This window comes from Candoia aspera, chromosome 8 (assembly GCF_035149785.1).
Source record: "Candoia aspera isolate rCanAsp1 chromosome 8, rCanAsp1.hap2, whole genome shotgun sequence".
Taxonomy (NCBI): Eukaryota; Metazoa; Chordata; class Lepidosauria; order Squamata; family Boidae; genus Candoia; species Candoia aspera.
This window is the reverse complement of record NC_086160.1, coordinates 77,790,842-77,806,680: the sequence shown is the minus strand read 5'-3', so window position 1 is coordinate 77,806,680 and position 15,839 is coordinate 77,790,842. Positions and strand designations below refer to the sequence as shown.

General features: G+C 47.3%; 1 protein-coding gene across 1 annotated transcript in view; it reads left to right on the top strand.

Moving 5' to 3' along the window:
• The window catches only part of EXOC6B (exocyst complex component 6B), a 282,822-nt gene that overhangs the window by 42,860 nt on the left and 224,123 nt on the right, over nt 1–15,839 (top strand). Inside the window, exons 2-6 of the mRNA XM_063309694.1 lie at nt 4,131–4,296; nt 5,453–5,500; nt 6,242–6,332; nt 6,423–6,468; nt 9,381–9,585. Of these exons, the coding sequence (XP_063165764.1) occupies nt 4,131–4,296; nt 5,453–5,500; nt 6,242–6,332; nt 6,423–6,468; nt 9,381–9,585 (556 nt within the window). The remainder of the gene's footprint in view (nt 1–4,130; nt 4,297–5,452; nt 5,501–6,241; nt 6,333–6,422; nt 6,469–9,380; nt 9,586–15,839) is intronic.

The window sequence follows — 15,839 nt, the reverse complement described above, 5'->3', positions numbered from 1 at the left end:
CAGATGGCATGGCAAGGGGGCATGGTTTGAGACTGGGCAATGCAAACCAGGCCTCTTTTTTTAAAACTCTTGGCATGCCATGCCGGCAGAAATGTCTCTAGACTAGCTGGAATTTTCAGCCAGTTTCAGCCTCTTTGGCTCTTGGCTCCTTTTCTAGCTTCGGCTGGGTTAGGGATGAAGGAGAAAGTTAGTGGTTCACATCTTCTGAGTAAACCAAGCAGCTAGGTAGTTGGGTGCTCACTGAGAGACACGCTGTAGAACCTCCCTCTAGCAGACTGTGAATGCAGCGGCCAAGCATTTGGTCTGGACACCCCCCCCCCCCCAATCACAGGCCAGTCTGTTGCATGAATGCGCATGTTTGCATTAAATAGTATTTCCATACTTCGGCATGACTGACTTTCTTTTGGATTCAATGAACATTTGGGAATAATGGACATCTCCTCCCCCTGAATGGTTTATGAAATCAAGGCTTCAGTGTGGCAGTACATCATGGTCGAAGATATATGTTGGGGGGAGTGATAGAAAAAGGGAAATAAGATTTGTTTTGGGGATTTTTTCCCCATGTTTTTCCAAGGGAAGGTGAAACATTTAAGGGGGAAAACCCGCTTCTGCTATCCCCTTTGAAATGACTAAAATATTGCTTAGAGGGGCATGTTTAAATGACGATTATGTTGTTGCAAAACCTCTTCACAGCTGTGCTGCATGATTGCCTGGTTGGAGATGGCTGCCTCAGCAGTCCCTGCCCCTGAAGCTCAGAGAGGAGGCCCTTGGAGTGGGCCGTTCAAGTCTTTTATTTCTTGCCTACCCTCCCATCAAACGAAGGGTGCTTGTCTGACAACCCAAGAATGAAATAACATAAACAGAGATTAGTGGCCAGTTATCTTGATATCCAGATAGATTCTGGGATACACGATTGGTTGGCGGACACCTACGGATTGCCCTTTTTAAGGGGTCTGGCAGACTTCAGCAGGGCTGTTCTGAATGTGGACGGCTGCGTTGTTATGGAAAGGTTTGGGAAGCCCCAGATAAGCTGGAGGTTAACAGCACGGCACGTGTAGCATCATGAAACACATGCACATGAGAATTAAAATTGGTTCTCCAGTTCATGGGATATGGGGGTCCCTGCAGTAACCGTGCAAGATTTGGGGTGAGAATAGCAAGACCTATGACAATTCAGATGAGAAAATGGAAGTCTTGTTAAATTTGGCAAGATTTTTGCCCCTTCATCAGGGACCACTTCTCATACACTAGTGATTCCCAAATCATTGCCTTCAGCCATTGTGCCTTAAACTTGTTCTGTGGAGCAGAAATATTCCCAGAAAGACTTGAACATGTTCTGTGAGCTGTTCTGGATTCGGGAGTCGAACGAGCTACCTGCCTATGAATGAAAAGGGAAAGTTGACAGATCATCCTTCGGGGGCCACAGTGAAACTGCTGAAAAAGCAGAAGATTCTTAGATAAAACTTCGCAGAGAATATGAACTTTTATGAAGAGACATTGAAGATTCTACTTTTCCCTTCAGTGTATTTTTTTAATGAATTTTCAGTAATCATTAAACCAAGACCAAATATTGACACAGTATCTCTAAGACTTCCTTGAATACTAGTCCAGAAACTGATGAAATACTTTTCACATACAAGCTTCTATATACCGTTAAGAGTTGTAATCAGTGTTAAACATAAAGGGAAAATAAAGATTATCATTAAAACATGTTACATTTCAATATTATTTTTATTAAAAAATAAAACAGTCATGGGTGTCCTGTATTCATATACAATAAAACCTTGATTTAAGGGCCTCCATACAGCTGAGTTTGGATACAGTAGACCAAACATTTGTTCAGACATCCTCACGAAATAATATATAAGTATTGCATCCAAGTATTGCATCCAATATATAAGTATTGCATACAAGTATTGCATTCTGCACACCAAGCAGTTCGAAAACATGCAAATGTGAGTAGATTAATTGGTACCGCTTCGGCGGGAAGGTAACGGCGTTCCGTGAGTCATACTGGCCACATGACCCGGAAGTGTCTATGACAACGCCGGCTCCAAGGCTTTGAAACGGAGATGAGCACCGCCCCCTAGAGTCGGACACGACTGGACTTTACGTCAAGGGAAACCTTTACCTTTACTATTGCATCCAAAGTAGTCTGGATGAGGCAGCTAAGTGTATTTATAGGTTAGCATATGTGGCATAATTTGTGATTAAATGGATATTTGGGAGTAATAAATAGTCCCTGCCCCAGTTAGTCTGTTAAATTAAGGTTTCTCTGTTTGTATATGTGTGCATTTGTGCATTTGTTGTGCTATATTCTTACATTTGTTTGAAGAAACAGTATCTTAGACCATTCATCAAGAAAGTGCTTGGGAACACCCACGTTAGTTACTTTGTCTGTAGCGATGATCAAAGTGGAATCGGTTGGAGAGAGATGGTGATGGTAGATAATGGCAATTAGTAGGACAATTTCTACTAAATTTCTTTAAGGATGGTGAGACAGGGATAAAAAGATAGAAGGTTTTGTAATGGCTGAGAGCAGAAGCAGTGGAAAAATTACACTGAAAACTGTGGAGAAGGCTTTAAGTGGTGGATTTATTAATCTAGAATGGTAGAAGCCATATAATGAATTAGAATGGAAGAATTCTGAATGGGATGAGAAATTCAGGAATAAACCTAACAGGTTTCTTTCCTCCAACATCCATGTTCTCTGAGAGCAGGGCTTACAGGCATAGACAGTCTCCCTTCAGAGGAAAGGTGATTGTTTCAGGTTGTTTAGTGCTCACAGTCAGTATCTGCAACAACCTGGTGCCCCCAGCTTCCCATCCGCTCCAAAAGAAGAAGAATGTTCTATACCCAGGATGTTCTTCCCTGTCCACCTGGGCATGAGATGGCCTTTTTGTTCTTGCTTCCTTCTTCCAAGCACCCAGAATTGCTGCTCTGCCTTATTAAATGAGTTGGTCATGGATCTGTCTTGCTTCGATATGAAACAGTCCATGGCTACAGCTGCTTATGCACAGCTAATAATAGCCTCTGTTCCTAGGAATGTTTAGTTTTTATTTGCAAAAAGAAAATCGAAGGAAAAAGGCTACAAAAACCTGCACCTCTCGTATAGTACCCAAACCTAATCTTACATATACATTCATACTATGGTTTGCACTCAGACTGACCTCTCAGTCAGCTTATCTGACAGAAGGAAAATATGAGACATTAAATATATGAACTAGGATAGGCATTTTTTCTAAATAGTGCTTAAATGGGATTCCCATCAGTACAATGCATGTTCCAATATAGAAAGAGAAGTAAGTTCTTTCAGTCAGCGCAGAACTGATGGAGAACAGGCTCCTTCCAGCTTTGTGGTATCAGCTTTTTGCAAAAGTTCATTGTTCTCCTGGCATGAGTACTGTATCTGCAAAAATCAGTGACTCTTCTGGAACAAAATTGCTGTGTGAATTAACTTCTATCCAAAGAGTGGGCACATCAGTTAGCCAAACCCATTAATTTTTCCCTGAAAAGAAATTCTGGATGTTCCAACTCCTTATTCCAAGTCTCACTGCACTTGTGAATATCTAATGTATTTTGACCAATAATTTTCATTGGTGGGCCAAAATTTAGACCCAAAATTCTCCATTGTAGGGTTAATTTAGGTTGATTACAAGGATCAGACTGGAGCTGAGAGACTTTCTGGGAAAGATTGTTCTGTGCGAAGTTCCATACGCTACGGAAAGCTTCTGTGCGAAGCTCCATATGCTAATGATGTGCCCCAAAGACAGGGCTCCATTTATTTCAAGGTCTCTCCCCTTTTTGCTGAGAGGAAGCCACCTCCTCCTTCCCCTGATGGGGGTTTGGGCAAGAATCTAGAGTCTGGCGAGAAATGGCTGGACTTGTTTTACAGGCTTCACCAGCACAAGTAAAGACCAGCATATGTTTTAGCACAATGTGCTAAGCTTGTTGTGTGAATCTTGGTTTTATATCTATATTTTGGCAGCATTGTGAGTTGTGAGAAGCCAGTCCTTTGGGTTAGTTTATGATTCTGTGTATTATGTGGACTCAGAAAATAGGTTAATTCAGCATTTTCATGGATGCAGCTGATGGGTGCCTGCCTGTCTAATATGTTCTACTTTATCCAGGTCTGTCTACGATGGTGCAGAACATGGACGCTTCATGGAGAAACTGGATGCTCGCATCCGGAATCATGACCGTGAGATTGAGAAGATGTGCAACTTCCATTACCAGGGCTTTGTGGATGCAATCACCGAATTCTTGAAGGTCAGGGCAGAAGCCCAGAAGCTTAAGGTAAAAAATGGGGTTCAGCCAAAGGCAGTGTGGTGTTTGAAGAGGTCTAAAGTTGTGTGGAGCATCTTGGAGGCCAGATGAAATCTCAGTTAGTTGCCTGTGGGAAGGCTAGTGAGGGACTGAGGGTGGAACTCTGTATGGAATACAGCAGCCCTTGCAGTCAAGTCCAGGCACGTGAGGGGCTGTTATTTGCCATTGACAATTTCTGAATGCCACCCTCAGCTTTAGCTGCCTTCAGCATTGGTGTTAAGGAGATGGCAGAGCAGACCCATAGACCATCAGCTGCATTGTCTGCTAATCCTGTTGGTGCTTCAGGGCACAAGTGTTGCCACCACAAGGGGAAGGTTCTCCTTCTAATGGCATGGAGCGCCCAGGTCCTGCCTGTCCCCAAAGAGTCAGCCAGCTCATTTACCCTGAGTCACCAGCAGCACAAGGAGGCTTTCCGGCTCTCTTGAGGAAGGGTGTGGTAGGGCTGTGTGTTGGTGTCTGCTTCCCAGGGCGAATTCCAGGGAGAAGCAGCATCTCTAAGGCACTTGGAAGACACCAGCCATTGTGGAGTTCCTGTCTCTCTGGTGCCTGCATGAGTGTGGACCAGAGGATGCCAGGCTCTGCGGAGAGGCTGAGCCGGTTCAGCTCTTTGTGGTTGTCCATTGAGGGAAGAGGGTGCTGCTTAGCCAAAGGACTGTTCAGTGAGCCTGTTGCCGGATGACCCAGACAGCCCAAGAGGACAACATGCAAGGGCTTCTTTTGGCTCTCCTGAAAAATCTTGACTCACAGGAGGAGTCTGCAAAATTTCAAGAATCCACTTGTACCTGTTGTGCTCTCTGGCAGAGTCACTGTTTCTGTGGTCGTCTGATCTCTCAGAGATCCCAGGGAGAGCGTTTGTTCACCCAGTTGCCTCTGCCCTGTTACTGCTCTCTGCCTGGGTGTATGTGAAGCCAGGTTTTCCTGCCCGGATTTGGCTTTCATGGGGAAAAGTGACATGTAGATGATTCAGGCCTGAGATTCGTCATCTCCTTTCCTTTGTGACTGTTGGACTGAAACCAGGTTTATCGCTTCGTTTGTTTGTCTCTCCAATTTGTATGCCCAGTGACTCTGGGTGGCTTGTCTCATGGGCTAAAAAACCCTAAAAAGATGCCGTGGCTTTCTTTTACAGAACCAAGTGACAGACACCAATCGGAAACTGCAGCTGGAAAGCAAGCAAGTAAGGAAGCCTTTGAAAAAGGACCCCGAGCCTTTGCTGCAACTTTATGTATTTTGTTGTGTTACTTTAATAGCTTACAAATCAAATCTGTTTGTTCTGGCTTGGGCATGGATGTGGCATTGTTAAGTTGTAATCTGCGTCGTGCTGGTTTTTACCCTGAAAGGGTACCCCCGCTCTTGCCTCAGACCTCCATTCCTTGGTTTCTAATGCCCCCAGAAGGGCTCCTGCCCCTTCAGAGGAGTCTGGGGGGGCTCTTTTTCTCCTCCAGATCTCTTCCTGAACCTGGCCATCTCCTTCCCCAGGGCTCAGCCCCGTGTCCTGCTGCCTTGCAGCCTGGAACCAAACTGCCACGTAGGAAGTTTCCACAATTCCTAGGCAGTGTCCTAGCCTTTTGTCCTTTGCAAAGCTGCATCCTGGTTGGCAGAGCTGCATAAATATATAAAAAAACAGTGTGCTACTGGGGGAGAACGGGTCAGGCCAGTGGTGTGTGAACCCATCCGAACAGTCTGTCTTTCAGCGTCGCCCTCTTTCCTTTGGCACTTCCAACCAAGCAGCACAGGCGATACCTGAGCCCCGCGCCTTGGCAGCTGAAACCCAGCCCTCATGGCCCCCCGTGGCCGCATCAGCCTGCCTGGGGGAATGCAGGGGTGCTGGTCTCTGCACTTGCCCTGGCACCTAGCCAGCCTCTCTGTCAACCTGGGGAAGACACGCTGCCTGCGATAAAACCAGTCTCTCTTGCAGCTGGTGGGCGCGATGGAGGAGCTGAAGCGGTGCCGGTTACAGCAGTGGAATATTTCTGCCACCGTGGATAAACTCACACAGTGCCTTCCCGGTGAGAGACCTGAAGCGCAGCACCGAGGCCCCGGGTGACTGTCTTCTCTTCCTGACTTTTGTATTTGTTTTGTTTGTTTTTTCTGCCTAGTTCTGGAGATGGAGAGCAAGCTGAGAGAGCAGATGAAGTCCAAAAGGTAAGGGTACAAGTGTGGCGCTGGGTTTGGTCCAAGGTCCAAGGAAGGCTCTGGAGGCCGTGGCTTGATTAACACAGAGATCCACGAGGTGTGGTGTTGCGAGTGTTAGGAGGGGCCCGACCCACCCAGGGCCACCTCCTATGTGCTGGGGCCCAATCCATCAGGAAGCTCTCCTGGGCACGCTCACCGACAGGATGGGACGTTGTGTACTTTCCATGCGCCTTCTAGTGCAGGAAGCATGCCTGTGTTAGTTTACTGTACCAGCCTGATGGGAAGAGTTTGCAAGGCATTGCTTCTTCCCCTGGGGCTCGTCTAGATGAATTTTCCTGTGGCCTTTCCAGGGCTGCCTGGCCAAAGAGTTCATTATGGAAAGTGGCTCTTTGCATATGTGGAGGGCATCGTTTGCCGCAAGTCAAAATGGGTGGAGCGACTTGTACTTCAGTTTTTCACCTTGTCTGTGCTGGTTGCAGAAATCATTCTTCCAGCCAAAAGAGCACATTTCTTCTCCATGCTCCACCAGTTTTAAGGTACCATTTCAGTAGGAGGGAATAAATTCCATGGCCTGGAGACTGGGTGTGCGTGAGAAGGAGAAGCGTTTTAAAACAAAATGGTTGATGGTTGATATGGACTGCTTGTCAACATCTGAACTGGGTTTTTTTCCAGAGGATAAAGGGTGAAGACGACTTGAGCAAAATAGTCAATTTTGGGGCGTCCTGTAGCAGACTTAGCGTGAGTTTGTCCTTAGGGCTGGAGGTGGGATTGTCCTTGGCTACCGTCACCATCACCATCTTACTCTTCTTACTGCATTTGGTTTGGTTTTACTCCTATGTGCACTGCCCTTTCCAGAGTCACAATTGTGAGATGGGCCGCTATATAAATGGGTATAATAAACAAAAAATAAAATAATAATCCAGGCCTTTTTTTATTTTCCTGCTTTAAAAAATATTTTAAGGTTTAATATAATTTTCAACTTACAGACAAGTAGTGCTCATTAAATCATTACACAAACAGTTTCCGTGGACGGTTAATTTTTCTTTTTCGTAAAACACCCTGTTGGATGGAAAATTTTAAATCTGTCTTGGTGAGTTTTCCCCATTTTGCATTTGGCAGCTCCTCCTTGGAAACTGTTTTCCTTATTAAGGAAGATACTATTTCTTTAAAATGGGTATTTGGTGTAAGCCTGTTGCAGTAAATACTAAGACATGAAAGTGGTCTTTGTCCTTCAGGGGGCACAAGACTTGTGGCTCTCCTGTGGGCCTGGGGTTTGTGGCCATGACAGGCAGCGCTGCGTAAATTCCCCTGGAGGTCAGTAGCTGGAGACCCCATTGAGAAAGCTGCAGGGTGTTCCTGGACAATTCTACAGGCCAAGCGGGTGGTCTGTAACTGGGGTGGGTTGCATGGGGCCTTGGCTGACCTTCTGGATGATTCCATATATCCTGCTAGTGAGACTTCAGTGTTGTAAAGGGAGGCCTGGTTTGCATGAATCCCTCCTGCCTAATTCTTTGGGCTCCTCGCCAGAAGTTATGTTTCATTGAAAATAGCTGTACTTAAGCCCAGTTGGGACACAGGCTGCCCTTGAAGACTTCTTACATTTCCATCCATCCATCCATCCATCCATCCATTCATTCATTCAATTTTTATCCCGCCTTTATTATTTTTATAAATAACTCAAGGCGGGGAACATACCTAATGCTTCTTCCTCCTCCTATTTTCCCCACAACAACCACCCTGTGAGGTGGGTTGGGCTGAGAGAGAGCGACTGGCCCAAAGCCACCTGGCCAATTTCCATGCCTAAGGCGGGACTAGAACTCTCAGTCTCCTGGTCTCTAGCCTGGTGCCTTAATGACTAGACCAAACTGGCTTGAACATCATACAAATAGTTCTCCTTGGGTCTGTTGGTAAAGAGTATGCACTCAGAATGCACATAACCTTACTTCATGTGTATGTGGTGGGAAGTACTTGCCTGATTCTTCCAGCAAAGCCCCCTGAGCTTTCCTTAATTCACTCCTGCAGCTGAATAGAAGCGTGTTTGTTGCCTGGTAAATAAATGGAAATTGTCTTCTGGCCCTCAGAAGCCAGCCAGCCAGCCTGTCCTCTGCGTGCTCCTGTGTATGGTGTGAAGTTTGTTGGGGCTGGCAGGCAAGGGATTATTTGCAGGACCAGTGGTTGCTGGACTGCTGTCCCAGAGTTCTCCAGACATAATGGTAGGGCAAAAGAATTAATAAATGGCCTCTTCATATGAGAACTGAAATTTGGTTGGAGATATTCCCCTTGGCCTCTGCCTCTTGATTGCAATTGTGCAGTAGATTGTATCAGTCCACTTGCCCAACTGGGACCAACCGCATTTGGGGTTAACTGGGGTTCACAGCGATCACTGGCTTTCATTTCGCTGGGCGCTGGACTTCGTGACTCTCAACTGACTTACCTGCACTTTTCTTGTGTCCATCACCTTTTTTTGTTCTTCTGCAGGAGGTTCTCAGTGCCTCGGCTTCTTTCTATATTACCGCTTTTATTTCTCTCTATACTTTTGCACTAATTTTTACCTTTGTGACCCACTGGAGAAAGTAATGCAGCTGCTTTCCCTGTTTCTCTGTAACACTTGCTCCATTCTCCCATGTTCATTTTTGTGGGTCTCTGGCTTGACTGTAAGGAATAGCCATCCCTTAATATGCAGGAGGCGGAGCCATTCCTTCCTATGCAGTTTGTCTTCTCATCAGTGGTGAGATAATTAGGGCCGGCAGAGTTCAATACCTGCTCTTAGACCGATTAATTCAGTGATGTACGGTAAGCAGCTTGGTGGGTTCCTGGTGTTTCTCATCTTAAAGCTTACGCAAGCTTATCTTCACCTGACGGGTTGTGGGTGGAGTGAGTGATCTGACCTGCTTCTGAGAAAGGTTGGTCCTTCCTTCCAGGCATTATCCTGCACTGAAGACCTTGGAACACCTTGAGCATATGGGTTTGCCTCACGTGAGCCATTACCGCTTCTTCAAGGTCATGGTGGAAAACATTCCGAAACTGCGTGAGGAGATCAAGGAAGTTTCCATGTCCGATCTCAAAGATTTCCTGGAGAGCATCCGTAAACATTCCGACAAGATTGGTGAGACCGCAATGAAGCAGGTGAGCAACCAAGTGGTAGAGACCAAACTGGTTCCCAGTTGAAGCACCTCCCGCAAGTGAGCAAGGATATCTGTTTTGAACCCTTCTCGGGACAGATTTTTCTCTTCCCTTACATTGCTTCGGATTGTCCACGTTTGTTCCAAGCCTTTTCCCTGTACAGCAGGTTGTGAGCTGTGTAAATTCAGGGGCTACTAAACTTGGTGGCTGTTTTCTCCCTCCCAGATCACGGGCAGCATATCTTAAATATCAGTGGCTGAGAATGTCAGTAAAGGGATCTTGCCTGCCTGTCCGTGTTAGTGACCTGTCTGAGTGCGGCTGGCCAGCCGCTGTGGGATTTCGTGGGCCTCGGGGCTCTTCCCGTGTGGCTGGGATGCCCCATTGTAACCGTGCACTCCCAGGCGTGCTGGCAAGTAACACAGTGCCGGTAGGGGCTGGCTGCTGTTCTCTAGCTCTGGAACGTCCTGGGGGCCGCCTTGGTTCCTGAGTCCTGTCACAAAGGGAGCACCATCTCGGGATGCTGCCCAGGCTAAGCCCTTTTTGTGGGGGGGGGCGGGGGGGGTTGCTTAGCATACTGTGCCGAACAGCCAATTCGGTTTAGTGACGTTCCATCGTGTATGTACATACTCATCACTCGATTCTCATTCAGGGTGCACAGAGTTATGTAACGTACAGAAAATGTGCAAGAAGCAGAAAGCCAAATAATGAGATAAGAAAGAAGAAGAATACTGACCTGCCCGCTGTAGCCCTCCATACCTTCCTAATCTTGCAGCTCGTTCAGGCTTCCACCACATCCATACTCTGCTTCATGCTTCATGCCTCCTGCCTTCTGTTCTGTATTCCGTGAAACCAGAAAATGGGTTAATTGCATAACCAGGTTTAGTGTATTGTGTGACTCTAGCCACTGTATTTAAAAGACAGCCTGGCTAAGTTGTCATCTGTGACCACACTGGATTCCAGATTCTAACAAAGGGACAGCTGCTTGCATCGCTCTTGGAAAGTTGTTGGAGTAACACTTTACCCTCCCGTGATGCTCATTGCACGGTTGTGGCTGGAAGTAAAGGGAATAAGAGGGGGCCTGTTCTCTCTCTTGCTTTGCCTGGGGAGAGAAAATGTAAACTGGGTTGCTGGTGTGTGGGAGATACTCTGGGAGCTAGATTTTCCTCGCAGCAGAAACGTTGGTCCTGTCAGCACCAACTGGCCACCGGGCACCAAAGCCGAGAAGGACAAAACGTGGTCTGTTGAGAATGGAAAAATGATGGGCTTGAACTGCAGGAACTCCCTTATGGTGGTTGAGGGGAATCAGCTGCTTTGAACGGCTTCGCTGTTTTAGGTCACGAAGATGTTTCTCTACGTGGCTGTATCTGGGTAGCTGCAGCCAAGCTGAGTTGACAGCTTGCTGCTAGAGCATGGATCGTATGGATGTGAGTTGGGAGGAAAGGAAGGGAAGACTCTTTGGGGAACAGGGACTGTGGGGGGGTTGTGGGGAGGCAGTCACAGCTGAGGAGGCTGCCCCCCTTTAAGGCTGCAGAGCTGGAGAAGGCACACAGCGTAATGCAAATGGGAAGATGGAGCTGCTGCCCTTGCTTTTGAAACCATGTGCGTGTGCGTGTGTGTCTGCATGCGCACACGTGTGTATCTGGGAGAGAGCCTCCCTCCCCATCCACTCATGACTCTGTTTAGTCACATAGAGCATGTCACAGCAAACGTCCCTTGAAGACTAATCGGGGAGTTAGACCACACACTAAATGCGCATAGTCAATGAGCAACAGCCTGTGCATGAACATCATAATATCAAGAGGTGCTTCCTGGCCGTTCCCCTTGTGACCGAAGACCGAGCTAATAAGCGGGGCGTCCTCCAGGTCCCCCTTTGTCAACAGACTAGCCAACCTAGCTGGCTTTCCCCGTCAACAACTGCCGTGGTGGTCCTTAAGCTCTCTCTAAACCAATAAGCTGGGGGAGGGCATTTTAATTCTTGGTGTTTAAATTGGCTTCATTAAAATGATCCAGATCTACCTGATGTGAGCAGTTAGACGCTTGATTGTTCACAGAGATACGTAACTGTTGGCAATGTAAGCAGCCATATTTCTGGAAAAGTCGCAATGCTGTACTCATTGAAAGTGCTAATAGCTTTCACTTGTCTTTTGGTGCCCGACTGACGGGGAATGTATCTCTTCACAAAGACAGGCCATGTCCAGCTGAAGCTGTTTACCACTTACAAGGGGAGAATATAAGGTTTCTCTTACTTTATTCTTTGCCTTTTTGTGTCTTCTGTTAGCTATTTTGATCACAAAGGTAGTGGATGAACAAGGCCTCTAAAACCCACAGGATGCTTTGTCTTCCAACCTGAAACATCCCATGCGAAGAAGCCCTGAGTCCCCCTTCCTTGGCTTACTGTTGGAGCAGCACAACATGAGCCAAGATGGCCATTCATTCATTGGTTCATTCGTTCCCCCAAATGTCTCTCAGCTTGACTTCTCTAAGCACATCTTATTTCCTCTGGTTTTGACCCCACCCGCCATTCTTTTCTCAGGTGCCCTCTCTATTTAACTTCTATCCATGGATGGCCCTTTGCCGTGGGCCATGGACGGGGTCCATTGCATGTTCGTGCCCAGGTCAGAGGTGGGGGATTTTTAGCTTGGCCCCTGGAGCAGGCAGGCAATAAAAAGCAGGGTTGCTTGATCCTTTCCTTCCCGAGACAAGGCTGCTCGTGCGATTCTCCTCCGACCTGCTTTGACATCCTCTCTTCAGTGCATCGGAACTGACCCAAGAGCACCTTCTGCCTGCTACTAGTACCTTCTCTTTTCTGGACTGATAAATAATATTAAGCTCATTAGCCTTGTCCAGCTTACTTGTGGTTTCAGACATCACTCTTCAGTTCTGCCACCCTTTTTCTTAATGCGTATGAAAAAAAGGGGGGGGGGAGCAAGTAGGTGAGCATCCTTTCTAAAGTTTATGGCAGTGTCCAGATTCTGTCTTTGGAGACTAATTCATGCTTGTGAGTCTTCCAGCAGAGGATAACAGCTAGAAAACAAAAAACAACCTTTGCTTGGAGCAAAGAAAACAATCCCGCCTTCCCTTCCGGAATGGGAGAGGCGGGACTGCCACAAGAATGCCATGCTCCCCTTCACGCCCCTCGGTCGGCCTGCACTCTAGAGGGGTGGTGGAGAAGGGGCTGCTCCTGCGCCCGTAAACAGTCTCCTCTCTCCTCTCTTCGCTTGTTCCCTGCTTCCTTCTCCGGGCTGAGTGACCCCGGAACGTCGTTGCTTCTCGGAGTTTCTTCTGCCTCTCTGAACAACGTTACAAGGAGAAGTGTCCAGATTCTGTCCTTGGAGGCTCATCCACGCTTGCGAGCACTTAAGGTCCAAAAGACGCCTCGCCTTCCGAGGCCCTCTGCAGCCTGCCTTGGGGCTCCTGGCCCTCCCGATCTCAGCACACCGGCTGGCGTTGCCTTGAGCTGAGACACAATGGTTTGAAAATGACAGGACCGAGGATGCCAGACTGAAGATCTGCCGGCCTTGTCTGCCTTTCTCCGTGGTTGACTGCTGCTTTGTTACTTTGGTTTGGTCTTTGCAAATCAGGGGGATGTGTTACTGCCTGCAAGTTAAATTGCCCAGGCCCCAGGTCCCATTTCCCCTTCTATCTGTCTATGAGTCAGCATGTTCTCACAATCCGTTGCACGCACGTGGCCAGAGGAATGTGGCATGTTAAGTTACTACAGTTTGGTTAGCTTGATGGCTGAACTGTACAGATTCTATTCTACTGCTGCTTGCTCCGTTTATCTGTAACTGCTTTGGGCCAGGAGTTTCGAGGGTCTTTACTTTTCAGTGGTCTCGTGTATGTCAGGAAGAAAAACGGGAAGCTTGCTTGATCCGGACAGGAAAAAAGAAGGGGAGTGATACTGTACAGGCACTCCACAAGAGTTTGGCTACAATACTGCATCCCGTTGAGGAGAGTGAAAGTTTTCTTGCTCTGGATGGAATGATTCCTGCAGAAATCCCCTAAAGCTCTTTGGAGCAGCAGAAAGTAGCTGTTGTCCTGTGCTGTCCTTCCTGTGATGGAGACAGATTCCTGCTGTTGCCTGAGTTCATGGCGGAGGCCGTGGCTATGCGGCGTTTGCTGGCTTTCTCTTGGGCTGCACAGAAGGAGCTTCTGCCACTGATGCGCTTGTATTTGTAGTTGGGGGCTCTCACAGTGGGAACTGTTTAGTGCGTTTTGCATTGTGCCACATTTGGTGTGAGATTTCTCCAAAAGACAAAGGAAGAAAGGCAAGGTTTCTGCACCCCAATTTGTGGCCCCTGGAAAACGATTTTCGGATGATTTGTGTGTTCCACAGTGCTCCATTCCTGGACCACCTTCAAATCATTATTGCAGAAAATAGCCTCCATTCCAAAGCGCTGCGCCTGCTGTGTCTCTTCAGGGCAGGAACGTGGAAGCAAGCCTGCTTTCTCTTCAAGGATCGGCCAGCGCGGTGCCTGACCCCTTGCTCCTCCATCCAGTTCAGAACTTCTTTCCTGATGCTGGAGGACGTGATTCCCTGGCTCTGCCTAAGATGCCATTAAATGAGGAAAGGATGAAGCTGCTTTTTGTAGGGCTGTTTCCCCTGGGTAAAATTCCTATTCTCACTGACTAGGGAGGCGGTTAAGAACTACGCCTGGGAGCTCCGAGTGTAGATCATTTCAAGTGTGAGGCAGAATGACAGCAGTCGCTCTGTATAACTTGAAATCCTATAGAAGAGAATCCTGTGTAGGTTGAAACCTCTGGTGCTTTTTCCTCCCCTCGAGGGGGCTTGTCTTTACCGTGTTCTGCGCCAACACCAGCAAAGCTTTCACCGGTGTTTTGGTGATTCTGCGTTTCCTTCTGTTTGAGCCGGGTTGCTCCTCAGGCACGCTTCTTCACTCCTGCTCATGTTTGGTGTTGCTGGTTTTTAACCCAAGTTCACTGCCCAGAGCTGCAGCTGTGACATGGGCGGCTGCGTAAGTCGATACAATAAATAATAGCAAACTGTATCAATAGTTATTTCCGTAGATATTAAGATCAGTAACTCAGAAGCAACTTGGTTTGGGTCAAGGTCTGAGCCACTATTAAGACAACTTCCTACATCCCTATGCCTGTATTACTATGGGGATGCATGTTGCTAATGGTTTCTGAGTTTTCTTCTGTTTTGTCATTCTTCAGAGTAGCTGTCTGAAACTACTTTTGCTTTGACCTGAGTAGAATTAATTTATGAGCTCTTAACATCTAAAAGATTCTGCACTGGTGTTTCCTTTATCTGAACGTATAATTTCTGTCCATGTACTGATGCGGCCAGTGACAAGTCCCTCTGCTTGGCCATTTTGAATTGCCACATAGGGCTAGCCAGTGCTGACCAACGGCCAGTGCTGGTGAGTTGTTGGACAGATCTTATTTTGGAAAAAATATTCCTTCTTTCACTCACCCTCAGTCAATACTCTAGACCTCTGGGTAATTAGAGGATCAAAAAGTGTGAAAGTGGTCCCTCCCCCTAATAAGAATGTCACTCTGAGCTGCTTAAAAAAACGGTTTGGTATTTTGTGGTATTTTGTCTCTTTAATATCAGAGAGGAAAGTGTGCTCTGGGTGACGAGAGCCAAGGAAGCTCTGCCTGGGTCGTCCCGGCACGGCCTCGGCTGCTGGACTCATCGCAGGATCCCCCGGTTTCTCTTTCCGGCACGACCCGCTCTTCCCTCGAGCGCCCGGTGTGCAAGAGCGGTTGCTCCTTTCCCTCCTCTCTCAGGAGTGTGGTGGGTGGAATGACATGTTCACCGAATAGTGTGCGCATTCCAGATGCTGATGGCTGGCCTTTCAGTGGCCTGGAACAATGTTTAAATGTGCCATTTGGACCCTGTTTTTAATTATCTGTAAGCCGATGATTTTCAAACCTTGTGTAATCTGTAATGCAGATGGAAGTTGTTGGAGCTTTTTCCTTTGTATGTGTACTTTATAGAAAATTAGATTTAACTGTTCGTGCAGACAGCATCCTCATCTTACTGTTTGTCAGCTTTTTGGCAGCAATAATGACAGGCATGCGATTGTGGCTTCTTCACCCCATTTGCTTGTCTCTTTGCATTCGTGCGTTTTCTAGCCCTCTGGATTTTGTAATCCCATTCCCTCAAATCAGGGTAGGAGTTGGGTTAAACTCTAGGGAGGGGCTGCAGAAAAGAGTGGCTCAGAGGCCTCATACAATCCACCCTCCTCCTTTTTGTGGCCCACAAGACCCTCCTGAGCGAGCAAGTCAAA